This window comes from Alosa sapidissima, chromosome 18 (assembly GCF_018492685.1).
Source record: "Alosa sapidissima isolate fAloSap1 chromosome 18, fAloSap1.pri, whole genome shotgun sequence".
NCBI lineage: Eukaryota > Metazoa > Chordata > Actinopteri > Clupeiformes > Clupeidae > Alosa > Alosa sapidissima.
The window spans coordinates 27481305-27496205 of record NC_055974.1 but is presented as its reverse complement, the minus strand read 5'-3'; the positions used below and the strand labels follow the sequence as shown (position 1 = coordinate 27496205).

At 47.4% G+C, this 14901-nt stretch overlaps 2 protein-coding genes across 3 annotated transcripts in view; both read left to right on the top strand.

Moving 5' to 3' along the window:
* Positions 1-3992: 3992 nt before the first annotated feature.
* The window catches only part of LOC121690241 (ribonuclease inhibitor-like), a 100295-nt gene continuing 89386 nt past the window's right edge, over positions 3993-14901 (top strand). The window contains exon 1 of one of the 2 annotated variants that reach the window (XM_042070687.1): positions 3993-4216. In XM_042070687.1, the coding sequence (XP_041926621.1) occupies positions 4169-4216 (48 nt within the window). In that variant the 5' untranslated portion in view covers positions 3993-4168. Of the gene's footprint in view, positions 4223-14901 lie in introns of both variants that reach the window. The other variant, XM_042070685.1, reaches the window with a different exon arrangement.
* On the top strand, positions 5593-7133 carry LOC121690286 (ribonuclease inhibitor-like). Its single transcript, XM_042070780.1, has 2 exons — positions 5593-5961; positions 6912-7133. The coding sequence occupies exons 1-2, from the start codon at positions 5861-5863 to the stop codon at positions 7093-7095; spliced, it is 285 nt and encodes a 94-aa protein (XP_041926714.1). The 5' UTR covers positions 5593-5860; the 3' UTR covers positions 7096-7133.

Below are 14901 nucleotides of genomic sequence, written 5' to 3'. Positions count from 1 at the left end.
AGTCCATGGGCCACAGCTACCTGGTTCACCAGCGTTTTCAGGTCACTGCACAGAGCAAGGGTAAGCTACAACTATCAATTATGCTATAGCCTACTCACCCCAGCCTACTTCAAGGCTCTAACATCAGGCTGCTCCAAGCTCGCGTTTTCACGTCGCAAGATTATCCAGGTAACTTGAAATGCTCATTCTAACATGGCTCGCCACGCCAAGCGTCTGAAGTTTGTAGGCTATCCACTAACGTTATCCAGCTGAGGCCTATCTTCCAAAGATCACTCAATCCGTAATCCGTGTTAGCATCGGAAACGAACAGGTCTTGTTCATTCACTTCCTATAGTTGTCCAGTGACTTCTCATAAACTGATACTAGCGTTATTGGATATTTAAGCTACTTATAACGAACTGATAAGCCTCAACCTTAAGTGCCCAGTATTTCCGCTGGCTTGTTCCGCAGTCTGTTTAAACCATGGCGCTGCGTCGCAGACGTCAGCAATTATTAAAGCGATAGTACTCATTTGTTATTCGCGTCAGGGAACATATTAATGACACTCCTTGAACACCGGTTTATTGTTTCATTCCATGCCAACACCGAAGGAGGGAGTGATCGCCACCTGCCACCCCCCCATTGACAGCTTATTAAAATTGTTTGCCATTATCGCATCGCATACAATCGTTTATCGCATCGCAATGCTTTATCTTATTGCAAGCTGCAATTATTTATGCCGTCTTCTTGTGTGACAGTTAGTGAAACACGACACTGCACTGATGTGCTCATCAATCAGAAGTGGCACAACTTTGGATATTAGCTAAATCTTGACATCAACATTAAAAAAAAAACAAACAAACAAACCTTATCGCTATTGCATTGCTCCAATCATTGGACAGCGGCACACATCTGCAGCACTCCATTTCCGCGGCATCTTGTTCCGTAGGTCGGATAGGAAATTCCATCCTCCTCTCTTTTAACTCCTATTTAAGTCCTATAAACCAATCTTTTCTCCTTCCCGCTCCCTCTATTCATTCTCTTCTACTGACCAGGAAGCAGGCTGCTCTTGACAGCGCTTTCCTGCACCACGCGCTCCAGAGCGTATCACTCTGCTGCTTCAGCCACAGCCATGCCAGCGGCCCAGTTTCTTAACCACCGACTTCCTTCCCGCAGCATCTCCGCCGTACTTCCGGATCCGACTCCACTTCTTCAGACCGCTCTGGTAGCGACCGCGTCGCTACTCCCTCCGCCCCCTCTTCCCCTTCCCCGGCCAGGACCTGGTCCAGGGCTGGCCCTCTTCCAGTCGTTCCGACGACTGCTCCCTCTCTTCCTCCTTTTTTCCCCTCCCCATTCCATTCCCGGAGTCACGTCTGTACAGCACGCCACGACTCATGAAGAGGCGTTCGTTTAAACTCACCTCGCTAGCTCCCTATTTTCTTTACTAGTTAGCGAGCACCTGGTCTCAGCCGGCTCCGGTAGGGACCGCGTCGCTACTCCCTCCGCCTCCTCTTCCCCTTCCCCACCCACTTCCCCCCGGCCAGGACCCGGTCCAGGGCTGCCCCTCTTCCAGTCGTTCCGACGACTGCTCCCTCCCTTCCCCCCTACCCCTACCCACCCCTTCCCCGGCTCCGCGCTAGACCAGCCCGCCGCAGCGGGTTATCAGCACTCCGCGAGTGCTTCGTATTGCGACGTCCCTTTCCGGCTCCCCAGCTATTCACTAGCCACAGCAAAGGCCCTTCGACCACCTCCTCACGCTGCACGTTCCAGCTTTAACACCCTGTTCTACCCAGCTATTCATTAGCCACAGCCATTTCATTCCATCTGGATACTCAGCATTCATGCCTTATCATGCCTTATCTGCCTATCATGTATTATGTGTTGTATGTAGTATCATGCTGAATATGTCATGTTTTATCAGGTAATGGTATTCTAAAAGTATTCTTTCAGCCCAGGTTGGATTATTTAAGGCTGCCACAGATAGTACGGAATGAGCTTGGACCCAATGCAACAACAGCTTCAGGGAGACTCACGCAGCAACTGCTCCGCTGAGCTCCTGCTACAACTGCTCCGCTGAGCCCCTTGCAGCAAAGCTACACAGAGCTACAGGACCCATGCAGCAACAACTACTCTGCCCCAAGACCGATGCAACGACTGCTTCACTGAGCTCCAAAAACCAGGCAGCAAACTGCTCTGCTGAGCTCCTGTAACCCTGCTACAACAGCTCCGCTGAGCCCCAAGACCCATGCAGCAAAAGCTACACCGTGCTCCAGGACCCACGCAACGACTGCTTCGCCGAGCCTCAAGAACCATGCAGCAACAACTACTCTTGAGCCCCAAGACCCATGCAACGATGGCTTCGACTCAGTCCCAAGAACCATGCAGCAACAACTACGCCGAGCCCCAAGACCATGCAACGACTGCTTCGCTGAAGCCCCAAGAACCACGCAGCAACAACTACGTTGAGCTCCAGGACCCATGCAACGTCGGCTTCACCAAGCCCCAAGAACCATGCAGCAACAACTACGCCGAGCTCCTGGACCCATGCAACGTCGGCTTCACCAAGCCCCGAGACCCATGCAGCAACAGCTACGCTGAGCTCCAGGACCCATGCAACGATCGCTTCGCTGAGCCCCAGAACCATGAAACGATGGCTTTGCTGAGCCCCAGAACCATGCAGCAAATACACTGAGCTCCACGACCCATACAGCAGCAGCTACACCGAGGCCCAAAATCCGTGCAATGACTGCTCTGCCGAGCCCAAAGCCCCATGCAGCAACAGCTCCACCGAGCCCCAGGACCCAGGCAACGACGGCTCCACCGAGCCCCAGGACCCAGGCAACGACGGCTCCACCGAGCCCCAGGACCCAGGCAACGACGGCTCCAACGAGCCCCAGGACCCATGCAGAAGCAGCTCCGCTGAGCCCATAGGGCCTTTAGGAACAGCTCCACCAAGGTTCAGGACCCATCTAATGACTGCTCCGCTGAGCCCCAAGACCATGCAGCAACGTCTCGGCTGAACCCCGACACCCTCGCGGCAGCAGCTCTGCTGAACCCTGACACCCATCGTTCCCACGGTTATGCAATACACGAATGTCCGCCGCTGAGAAAGCGCAACGAAGATCCACTCTTGTGTACTTGCCGCTTGCCTTGCTATACTTCGCAAGGGGTTCATGTCACAGCACTCTGATTCACCCTCCATCATGTTTACCGGCCTCCTTTGGGCTGCTGAGATGTAGTGAGTCTACATGCCCCTCATCTCATTTCATTCCCGATGGCAGATCTTGAGTTAGACCAGGACACAATACGTTTACTACCAATCAGACTAAACCGATCAGTTCCGAAAAGGACACTCCTTTTCATATCCAACTCTGCTTAAGATCCTCAGCTTTCATACCCATCACACTACATCTCATATCGGTCAGCTCAAGCATCGCCTACTATCCCGCTCTCTTCATCTCAGATGAAGGGTACCCATCACTCGTCACAGGTTCCAGACGCTAATATATATCCTTGTCAAATCCGGTTCCCACAGGCCGCTACTCTGTGCATTCAGGATAGGAGCTGCTACTACAGCTGCATGCATTGGCCTATCAGAGCAGCAATCCAAAGCTGAGCCGTTGGTCCACAGATGCCTATCAGTCCTACTGTACATCCACTTCATCTAGTGGATCTATGACTTGCTAAGCAAGCACTAATGTTATTTCGGTAGTGGCCTTCCTTTCTGCTCTTTTGGGGTGCAAGCGGCCATCGCTCTATCGCGATCTCCGCTTCAGGCATTCCATGACCACGGCCAGCTACCATGCCAAACACGCGCTTAGCTTATACACTCAGTATAGCAATCATGCCGACGGGCGAACTAGTGAAGTGCATGTTAAATGCGCTATACTAAATAAAACTGACTTGACTTGACATTTAAAGGATTACTATTAACTCAGGAGTAAAAACAGTTTTGTCCTTTATTTCTTATCACATAGACACATCCTGTACATACTGTAGTTGCATACTGTATTCGTACACACAACCTTATTTAACAGAATATTGTGAATTTAACAGGGATATTTGATTTTCCAAAAGGAAATTAAGATGACATGTTTCACCTACTTCTCTCTACAGCCTGTACAACTGCAGTATTGGAGAGGAAGGCTTCATAGCTCTTGCATCAGCACTGAGATCAAACCCCTCACACATGAGACAGCTTTCTTCTCTTCTGGAGGATCCCAACTGTAAACTGGAGACCCTAGAGAGTATCACAAGAGCTAATACTGAGTTGCTATCAGTGAATTTGACTGTGATGTTTTTAACAGTATTTTTCTCACACAAAACAGCACATGTTTTTACTTATTCAAATTAAATCGATTCGAATCATTCAGACACATCCCTGTGCACACTCTGCATTATTTATCAGATTATTGTACATTTGACCGTAATATTTGACTGTCCAAAAGGAAACTACAGTCACTATCACAAGACCAAATACTGAGTTGCTGTCAGTGAATTTGACAGTGATTTTTTTGTAGACGTCTTTTTCCACACAAATACACACGTGTTTAAATAAATACCGTCTTTTCCGGACTATAAGTCACACTTTTTTTCATAGTTTGGCCAGTCCTGTGACTCAGGTGCAACATATATATATATATATATATATATATATATATATATATATATATATATATAATGTTTTTTTTCCTCTTCATGACACATTTTTTGACTGGTGCGACTTATAGGATATGAACACTCATCAGTACTCTCTGTGTTACGTACAGGCCTGCGTTCATGACTGTGTTTGGGCGCTCGGAACAGTCTCACATGTGAATACTGGAAACCCCTGGTAGTGCACTCAGTTACAGTTGAGTTGAGCAGTGAGCTACTGCTCTTGAGCTGTGTGTGTGCTAGTGTCACGATACCAAGATTAATGTTTCGATACCGATACCAAGTCAAGAATTGCATAATCATCAGTAATATTGAATATACTGTAGTGTGATCATTCACACCAGTGGCCATCCCAGATTCTGCTTGACTCTCTCCACACAAACACACGTGGAAAATGATGGCTTATGTCATATTTCATATATTCTGCATATTACTAGTAAATATATTTAGCAATTTGAAAACTATTCTAAAACTATAACTATTTTTAAACTATTACACTCGTTTTTAGTCTAGTGAATAAAAGCTGCACATAGCTCATAAGGATATGTGGATGCAATTAATTATGATTTGTATGTCATTAGATAAAATAAATGTTCATAAACGTTCCTTATGCACACGGATGTTACTTCAAAAGAACACGGTCATTCTCAAAAGTATCGATACTAATAAAATTAGGCATCGTGACATTTTTTATTTCAGGGTATTGCGATACTTTTGTAGTATCGGTGCACTGTGCAACACTAGTGTGTGCCATAGTCAGATGCTAGCACTGTCAGTGTACGCTTGTGCTATGTTCTCGGCTAATACTCTTGACCTTGTGTGTTCTATGCCTTTGAAGAATCTGGTAATGTGAGTGCTTGTCCATAGTCACCAATGAGGCACTTTGGTAGATGTGTTCCCATAGAGTGAACTCGACTGAAAGAGAACTTATGGTTATGGATGTAACCTCTGTTCTCTGAAGGAGAACACGAGAATGGTGAAGTCAGGAGTAAAAACATTTCCCCTGGTCTTTTTATCACATCTCTGTGCACACATTATTTGTACAGACAATTTTACACACATATTTACACAGATACTATTTTAAATGTCACAGTAATATTTGATTGTCAAAAGGACATCAAGATGAAGTGTTTTTCCAACTTCTCTCTACAGCCTGCAGAGCTGCAGTATTGGAGTGGAAGGCTTCAGAACTCTTGCATCAGCATTGAGATCAAACCCCTCACACATGATAGTGCTGGGGTTGAGTGGGAATGAAGCAGGAGACTCAGGAGTGAAGCATTTCTCTTCTCTTCTGGAGGATCCCAACTGTAAACTGGAGAAACTATAGTGAGTATCACAAAATCAAATACTGAACTGCTATCAGGGAATTTGACAGTGACAGTTAATTGTTATGCTCTTTTCACACAAGTGTTGTGACTTCACATGTGACGGTGTAATATTCATTTGGAGAAATACACCTTAATCTAAACTGAACTGGAGTGTGGGGTAATTTTAAGAAAGTTAAAAAGTACTGAGGAGTGCTGTCTTAGATTAAAAAACATCATATTAATTTGTAAACTTCTTTATTGAGACACCTCTTACCTTCCTGCCTTCTCTTTTTCATCACACCCATGCCCACAGGATATTATTTAATATTTAAATGGACTATTTGATATTCTGTAGAACATACATACTCATTCACATTTAAAGGGTTACTATTACTGTATAAACACCTTTTTGACACTCTTCGTTCTTTACTTTCACACACACACACACACACACACACACACAGAGAGAGAGAGAGAGACTAATAATAAATCATCATAAATTTGACAGAAGCGTTTTAGTTGATTGTAAACATGAAATGAAGCAATTCTATAGCAAAGTCCTTCTAGGCAAGTCCCTCTACTTGGCGGCCATATGGCAACACTTTTTGGCCACTCATCGGGCATCCATCTCAGCAGAAATGCGCGATCACAACACATGATTGGCACGATGTCTTCACATCACACCACATGATTGGCTCAATGTATTCACATGTCGACGTTTTGCCGAGGAAGGGGTGTGATATGTGTAGTAACGGCCATATTGGCGTTACAAACTAGCCCCATGCATTTCTATGGAGGATTTTTTGAGTGCTGTGTCTCCTCATTAGAAAGTCTCTGTCTATAGTTATATATCTCACTCACACATTTCACACTCATACACCTTTACATGTCCATAATAATGGCTTCCCTCTTTGCTTTCTGTGTGTCCTTCAGCTGATCTGATGAAGTGTTTCCTTCTTTCTCCTATAGCCTGAAGAGCTGCAGTATAACAGATGAAGGTTGTAGGGCTTTAGCATCAGTACTGAGATCAAACCCATCAGCCCCCAGAGAGATCAATCTGGAGGAGAATCAGTCTGGACCCTCAGCACAGCAGCTGCTCTCTGAACTACAGAAAGATCCAAACTGTAAACTTTTGAAAATACATGGACCCTAAATGAATCCATCCTGTTGTATTCCACATTAAATAGTATATACTGTATATAATATATTACACTGTTTATAAGATAAGTGTCACATTGACACTATATGAAGTTGAAAATGTTCACTCTGAAGGCCGTATTGTATATGAGTGTATAGTGCTGTATGCCTTTGGGTTACTTTTCCTACACCTACAGTATTTCCCTAGACACACATAGACACACACAATGCATGCACCACACAGACACACTTATTGAAACAAGTGCTGATGGGAACTATTTAGCCATGAAAGATCCCTTTACACACACTTAATTTTTGATCCTTGAATGTACAATACATGACTGTTCTCTTCATCAGATGTTTGAAATTGAATTTTGATACTCTTAAATGTCAAGTATTGTGATTTTGATACATGCATATACTGATCCGATCATTCTGATATACTGTATATACTGGGTGATTCTTGTAATAAACTCTGAAGCTTTTGAGAACATACAATTGAGTGTTGGTGTGTGTTATTGCATGTCTGAAGTTCCCATGTCACCTCTACAGGGAAATAGCTCGAGCTTATACCAGGAATACAAGGTGCATATTCATTTTCACTATATGTAGTATAGACTGTTCTATATATTTCCAACCGCTGTGCCTGTCTTTACTCAGGAGGATGTTGCTCCTGTTTATGTTCTCCAGTTCTGTTATCCTCTAATTATGTCTTCCTCTCACTTGTGTCATTTTCACTATATATACGTTGTGAACTGGTTACTTCACATTGATACTGTATTTGGAGTAATATGTTTTAAAGTGACCAAATAAAACCGTGTGCAAGTGGTATTGTTTTAAAGTGACCTTTGTAAATAAAACAGTGTATAAGTGGTATTGTCCCGTTGTTTCCAAACATGTTGTCCACTTCAGTCTTGGGCTCCCACATCAAACCCTCCACAACAGGACACAATCTCAGTATCGTTCTCGAACCCTCACTCAGCTTTGAACTCCACATCCACTCACTCACCAGAAACACATTCCTCCACCTGCACAACACTGCATGACTCCACCCATCACTCCACCTGCACAACACTGCACGACTCCACCCATCACTCCACCTGCACAACACTGCACGACTCCACCCATCACTCCACCTGCACAACACTGCATGACTCCACCCATCACTCCACCTGCACAACACTGCACGACTCCACCCATCACTCCACCTGCACAACACTGCATGACTCCACCCATCACTCCACCTGCACAACACTGCACGACTCCACCCATCACTCCACCTGCACAACACTGCATGACTCCACCCATCACTCCACCTGCACAACACTGCATGACTCCACCTTAAAGATGCAAAAAGAGCAGGTCCACACATTCATCACCTCCTGTCTTCACTACTGTAACCCCCTATTCACTGGCATTAGTATAAAAGCAATAAATACACTTCAGTATACTCAGAACTCAGCCGCTAGAGTCCTCACGCACTAAACGTTCTGTCCAATTAGGTGTTTGGGCTTCTGTACTGTGTCCATGCAGTAACATACATTGGGCAGAGGAACAAAAGGGTTGCCATGACGAATACTGTTTACGGTGCATAACGTGTGTTAATAAGGAGCCGTGATTACAGCAGCAGGACTTGCTGTGGTGGTGGAACATGAGAGCTCTTCACCACAAGAAGGGGTCCTCTGACTGACCACTTTCAGCCAAACCACAAGATAACTACAACAGTTAAAAACACCATCTGACACTGTTTCCTTTAATGTTCTGATCTAAGTGTATGTGTCTGCACGTGTGTGTTTCTGTCTGTCTACAAGTTGTTTTGTATCATTACCCATATAACTAGTATATTCTATGACTGAAGCAGCAACTTGTTACGTGTTGGGGGCAAATCACATGTGGCAGAGTAGTGTAAGTTACAGTAACACATGGCACACATGTGTGTGAAAGGTTGTGAATGAAAGTGTCACCACTAACATCATCACAAACACACACTCACACATACACACAGAGGGACATATGTGCATCTACACTACCCACTACCCACTACCCAGGAAGAGCAGGAGGAAGCATCCCGAGTGAGCTTCAACTGGAACAACACGGAAACACTATTACCTTTCCTACCTCCGATTCCTGATCTACTGAAATGAGTGATCATTTCTGAACTAGTGTGTTCTCTATCGTATCGAGACTATCTCTCCACCCAACCCATTACGTATTCCATATGTATGGGGAATTGATCTACCAGATCGTGTAACGTGGATACTTCTTTAAGACACAACAGTGGCACCGGCCACGCCCTTGATTAGTGTTGTTTAAAACACCTGTGCTGGCGTGAGGTTAGTGCTTTTTTGATCTCCACACGGACGTGCGTGACTCGAAGACAAGGTAAGAATGTGTTACAGACCGCGAGATGGTGCATATGAGCTGCGAACGCGCATAGCAAGCTCACACAAACTTTGTGGTAAACAAACCCTTGTGGCCAGATGTGGCGTAAAAAAAAAAAAAACACCACGCAAGGTCTCATTGTGTATTAACTCATTGAATGCCAAGCTGTTTTCGGGAGCTTTGTCCTAGAGTGCCAGCAATCTAAACCATTGTTGATGATTTTTGTACAGCCACAGCATATTCTGTGTTATAGCTATGAACACATACAATAGCTCGATTAAAAGGTGAGACTTTAAGCTCTCGGTGGGTGCAAACCGTGTATTTCTACACGCCTCTGTTCCTGAGAAATCCCAAGCTAAACAGTGGCTAGTTTTCATCAAAATCACTGTTTTTTTCTAGAAATGGAGATATAACGTCTTTCATGAAATATGAAGTGTTGCCTGTTACTCACTTGTGTAAACTTTCCGGGAAGTGATCAGCGAGACCTGGCACCTAGTGATAGACCCACGAAAATGGCCTGGTTTTGACCTGACGTGCATGCGTCACTGATTTGACCCAAAGCGGCAAACGAGTTATGATAAAATGTCCAGATAAAATGTCCAGATTGTGCGTTTTCATGAGTTTCACGATCGTCATATATTTAATTTCCATTCATCACAGAGTTCCCAAAATCACATATAAGGTGTGTTAGAGTGTCTAGTTTCGCAATTAAAAAAAAAGCTAATGAGTTAAAGGGTAAAACTGAGAAAAAAAAAAAAAGATATTAAAGGGTAAAAAAAAAAAAGGAAATATTGTTTACGGCTAATTCTCCCACTCACGCTTGTGTGGCATGTGCAGTTACATTGCCCATGGAAGATGGACATGACAAATGCATTAGGTGTTTGGGTTTCCGACATGCTAAGGAATAACCCAGCGACATGCATGGATTGTTTTACAATGCCCTTCCGCACAAGGGAGGCCTGTTTCCATTTTTTTATGGGTAAACGACCCCACTCTCCGCCTGGTGATGGTGATGCTCCCAAGCGGCAGAGGACTGACTCCTCTGTCCGGAGCGATGCGCTCTCCTCCCAGGGTACACCCACGGCGGAAGAGCCTCTCCTTGAAACATATATGGGTGAGGACTCTGATGTTGACGTGCTCTCTCTGTCTCCTTCTGATGGACAGAGTATGATGACAGCAGGTCAGGGAAGCCCATCGGTCGAAATCGGGCCAGGGCTGCCAGAGCTACCAGCAGTTTCCCAGCTCAGAGAGGTTCTGGGCCGGGCAGCAATGGCCTTAGAGCTCACGTTGCCTGAGGACACACACCCCCCTCCATCTCGGTTTGAGGAGGAGGATGCATCTCGGCCATTGTCGGCTGGGGTCCCCCTCCTGCCGGACTTTGAAGCTGTGATCTTGGCACAGTTCAGCTCACCAGCAGCACCACGACGATGGTCCTCTGTCAGCCGGCGGCTAGCCAATGTCAGCGGGGCCGGGCGCATTGGTTGCGATCGTCCACCGCCACTTGATCATTTACTGACTGCTTTCGTATCATCAGCGCAGTCGGCATTGGGCCGGACAAGCTGGCCGAGCAGGAACTGCAGGACAATGGACAGCTTGCTGCTTAGAGTGCACAGTGCAATGGCGGTTCAAACGAAACTGGCCAACACTGCAGCTATTTTGTCACTGTACCTCCGGCATTTATCTCGTGGCACTGAGGAGTCAATGGAGGAGGTTCGGCTCGTCTCTTCCCTCCTTGCAACAGGACCACTCAGCGCAACAACAACCACTCAGCGCCAGGGTAGACGGAGAGGGGCTAGCCGTCGCCAAGGGCATCAACGGCCGCCACCTCAGTCCTGACGGTACGCAGTGCCTCAGCTGCCCAGGCCTTCAGTCGGGCCGAGCCAAAGCTTGGGCAGCACTAGGGGCAAGCCCATGGGTCCTTTCTACCATGACCGAAGGGTATCGACTTAAATCTTTGCACCCACCTCCACTCTCTCCACCCGGCCCTCAGCGACCAGTGCGAGACGGGGGACACAGGCAGATACTGGAGGAAGAAGTGGCCACACTCCTCTCCAAAGGTGCCATCAGGGAGGTGGGGAAGACCGACCAGCAGGTGGGGTTCTTCTCACACTACTTTCTCATCCCAAAAAAGGACGGCGGTCTTCGTCCAGTGCTGGACCTGAGAGGCCTAAACAAATATCTGCGCCCCCTCCGATGCAGGATGCTCACAATTCTAAGAGTGCGTCAGGCCATAAACCAAGACGATTGGTTGGACCTCCAGGACGCCTATTTTCAAATTCCCATTTGGAGGGGGCACTGGCGCTTCCTCCGGTTCCGACTCGGGTGCAGGACTTACGAGTTCATGGTCCTGCTTTTTGGAATTTCACTGGCACCCCGCACTTTCACAAGGTGCATGGATGCCGTCCTTGGTCCCCTCCACCAGCAAGGCATCCGGATTTTGAATTATCTGGACGACTGGCTGCTATGTGCACAGTCACAGCAGCAGTGCCGCGAACACATATCCAGGCTGCTACAACATATTCTAAGCCTAGGGCTTCATCTGTATGTAAGAAAGAGCAGACTGGAGCCATCACAGGTCATCAAGTTCCTAGGTACGACTCTGGTACGACTGTGGCAGCTCAGATCTCCCTGACTCCGGTGCGGAAGGAGACCATCAGGTCCTGTCTCTCTCTCTTTCGCCCTCACAGGAAGGTGAGCTGGAGACTATGTCTCCGCCTATTGGGTCTGATGGCGGCTACTGTTCATGTGGTTCCTCTCAGCTTGCTGCATATGCGGCCAGTACAGCGTTGCTTTCTGAGTCTGGGTCTGAACCCCCAGTCCTATGGTGGAGGTACCCAGGGAACTTGGAGAGAGGCAGCAGGCTGGGCCCAGTGACGCATCGCCAACTACTGGCAACGGATGCCTCACAAGAAGGTTGGGGGGCGGTGCATGCGGGATTTGGGGTCAGAGGTGTCTGGACCGGCAAACAGTTGAGCCAACACATCAATGCACTGGAACTGACAGCAATTCGCCTTGCACTCCAAAGTTTCCTCCCACGCTTGAGGGGCCACCATGTGTTAGTCAAAACCGACACCACAGCGGCAGCTGCTTATGTCAACAGGCAGGGGGGGCTTGGCTCTCCCATCCTAGGACGCCTGGCCCACGAGTTGTGGAGTTGGGCTTACCCACGGTTTCTGTCCCTGAGGGCCACGTACTTACCAGACTCCCTGAACACTGCGGCAGACTTGTTGTCCAGGGGAGGGCCTCAGCCAGGGGAGTGGAGACTCCATCCAGAGGTGGTTGCGCAGATATGGCAATGCTTTGGGGTCGCCATAGCAGATCTGTTTGCCTCGAGGGAGACGACTCATTGTGCCATGTTCTTCTCTCTGAGGAGGGACGACCCACCCCTAGGGATAGATGCTCTGGCCCATCAGTGGCCTCTGGGTCTGCTCTATGCGTTTCCCCCCTTCGGCCTTCTTCATCCTCTTTAATGGAGGATCAGGACCGGGAGTGCGGACGTAATCCTGATAGCCCTGAACTGGCCTCACATGCTGTGGTTCTCGGAGATTGTTCTGCTTCTGAATGGCACCCCTTGGGAGCTCCCCATTTGGAGGGATCTGTTGACACAGGCACAGGGGTCCCTGTCACCCATTCCCACGGGTCCTGAGGTTGTGGGCGCGGCCCCTGAAAGGGCAGAGTTTCAGGCCCGAGGCCTCTCAGATCCAGTAATCCAAACATTGGAGTCGGCAAGGGCACAATCGACCCGGGCAGCCTACGCCTTTTCACTGGGGCAGATTCACATCTTGGTGCGAAACCCATCAGGTGGACCCCCTTGAATCCACTTCACAGCATATTCTTCCGTTTCTGCAAGGGCAGTTGGAGCAAGGGAAGTCTGCTGCTACCCTCAGAGGTATGGTAGCTGCTATCAAGGCATCGAGAGTAGGAAACCGTAGTCTACCTGAATGCTGCTGTGCACTGATTTCTCAATTTCTGAAAGGGGCCCAACGGTGTATGCCACAGAAGAGATCTCCAGGAGTGCCCCAGTGGGATCTGGATAGGGTGCTAAAAGCACTCCGACGGCCCCCTTTTGAACCAATCGATTCTGTAGAACTCAAGTAGCTATCGCTTAAGATCACTCTGCTTCTGGCAGTTTGCTCCGCAAAGAGGGTCGGTGAGCTACATGCTCTATCTGTCCACCAGGACTGCTATAGGTTTGCGCCAGGTGGTACTGGTGTCACTCTTCGGCCAAACCCTGCCTTCCTCCCAAAGGTTTGTAGTGACATGAGCCTAAATCAAGTTATCAACCTACGTTCATTGCCTCCCACTCAAGCAGATGGCGACAGTGGGCTTCAGGCCTCGGTTCTATGTCCTGTCAGGGCACTATCAGCCTACTTGAAGCGCACAGAGGCAGTGCGCAAGACAGATCAGCTGTTTGTATGTTTTAAGCCAGAACACTTGGGGGATCCAGGCTCAAAATCAACACTCTCCCGGTGGGTGGTGGAAGCCATACAACGAGCCTATGCTGAGACGGAAGGGCCGGCTCTACCAGAGATCCGTGCTCACTCAACTAGGGGTACGGCAGCCTCATGGGCGTTATTGCGAGGTGCCTCCTTGCAGGACATTTGTACAGCTGCTACATGGTCAACACCAGCAACTTTGCAAAGTATTACTCCCTTAATGTGGCAGCCAGCCCGTCTTTTGGGGAGCGGGTGTTGGGAGCACCTGGGGTTTAAACTTCCTTTTTCCTTTCTATGGTCCTAGGACAGGGGTCGGCAACCCGCGGCTCCGGAGCCGCATGCGGCTTTTTGATCCCTCTGATGCGGCTCAGCTTTTGAAAATAATTAATGAGTATTTATTTCAAATGTATTTTATTTTAGTTCGTTCATTTTCAAAATGTAATATTGTAGGTCTATCTGAGTAATTTATATAACTTTCCACCTCTGGACGCCGTAACCGTAGCCTGCATAATATTGTTACATTCGCGGTTCGTTGCCATGTCAATATCAAACAAAATCACCGATTTCCCTCCATTTCAGTCAACGAGAACACTTTAATTGTTATTGTTGATGTGTGCGCTTTCTGTAGGCTAGATAAGGAAAATGTCAAAAAGGAAATGTCAGCGACCACAGCTTGCGAGCGCGAACATAAGCGGGCTAAAAGTTTCCATCTGAAGACTGATTCTGAAAACTCGAAACTGCCCGTTATATATCGCACACTGCAACGGGTTAGTATTGCTGTGTTAACCCTATTCCACTTGCATGTGGAAATCTTTCTCATATGAAAAATATGTAAGACAAACCTGCGCTCATGTTTAAGGGCAATTACGTGCAAAACTGTCACATCCATAACGCCAACACAATTATGGATATATGACAGTTTTGCGTGGAGTTGCCCTTAAATGATGACAGCCTCAATTCTTGCATGAAACTTCACCTCACTGAATATGAGCCAGCCAGACTCC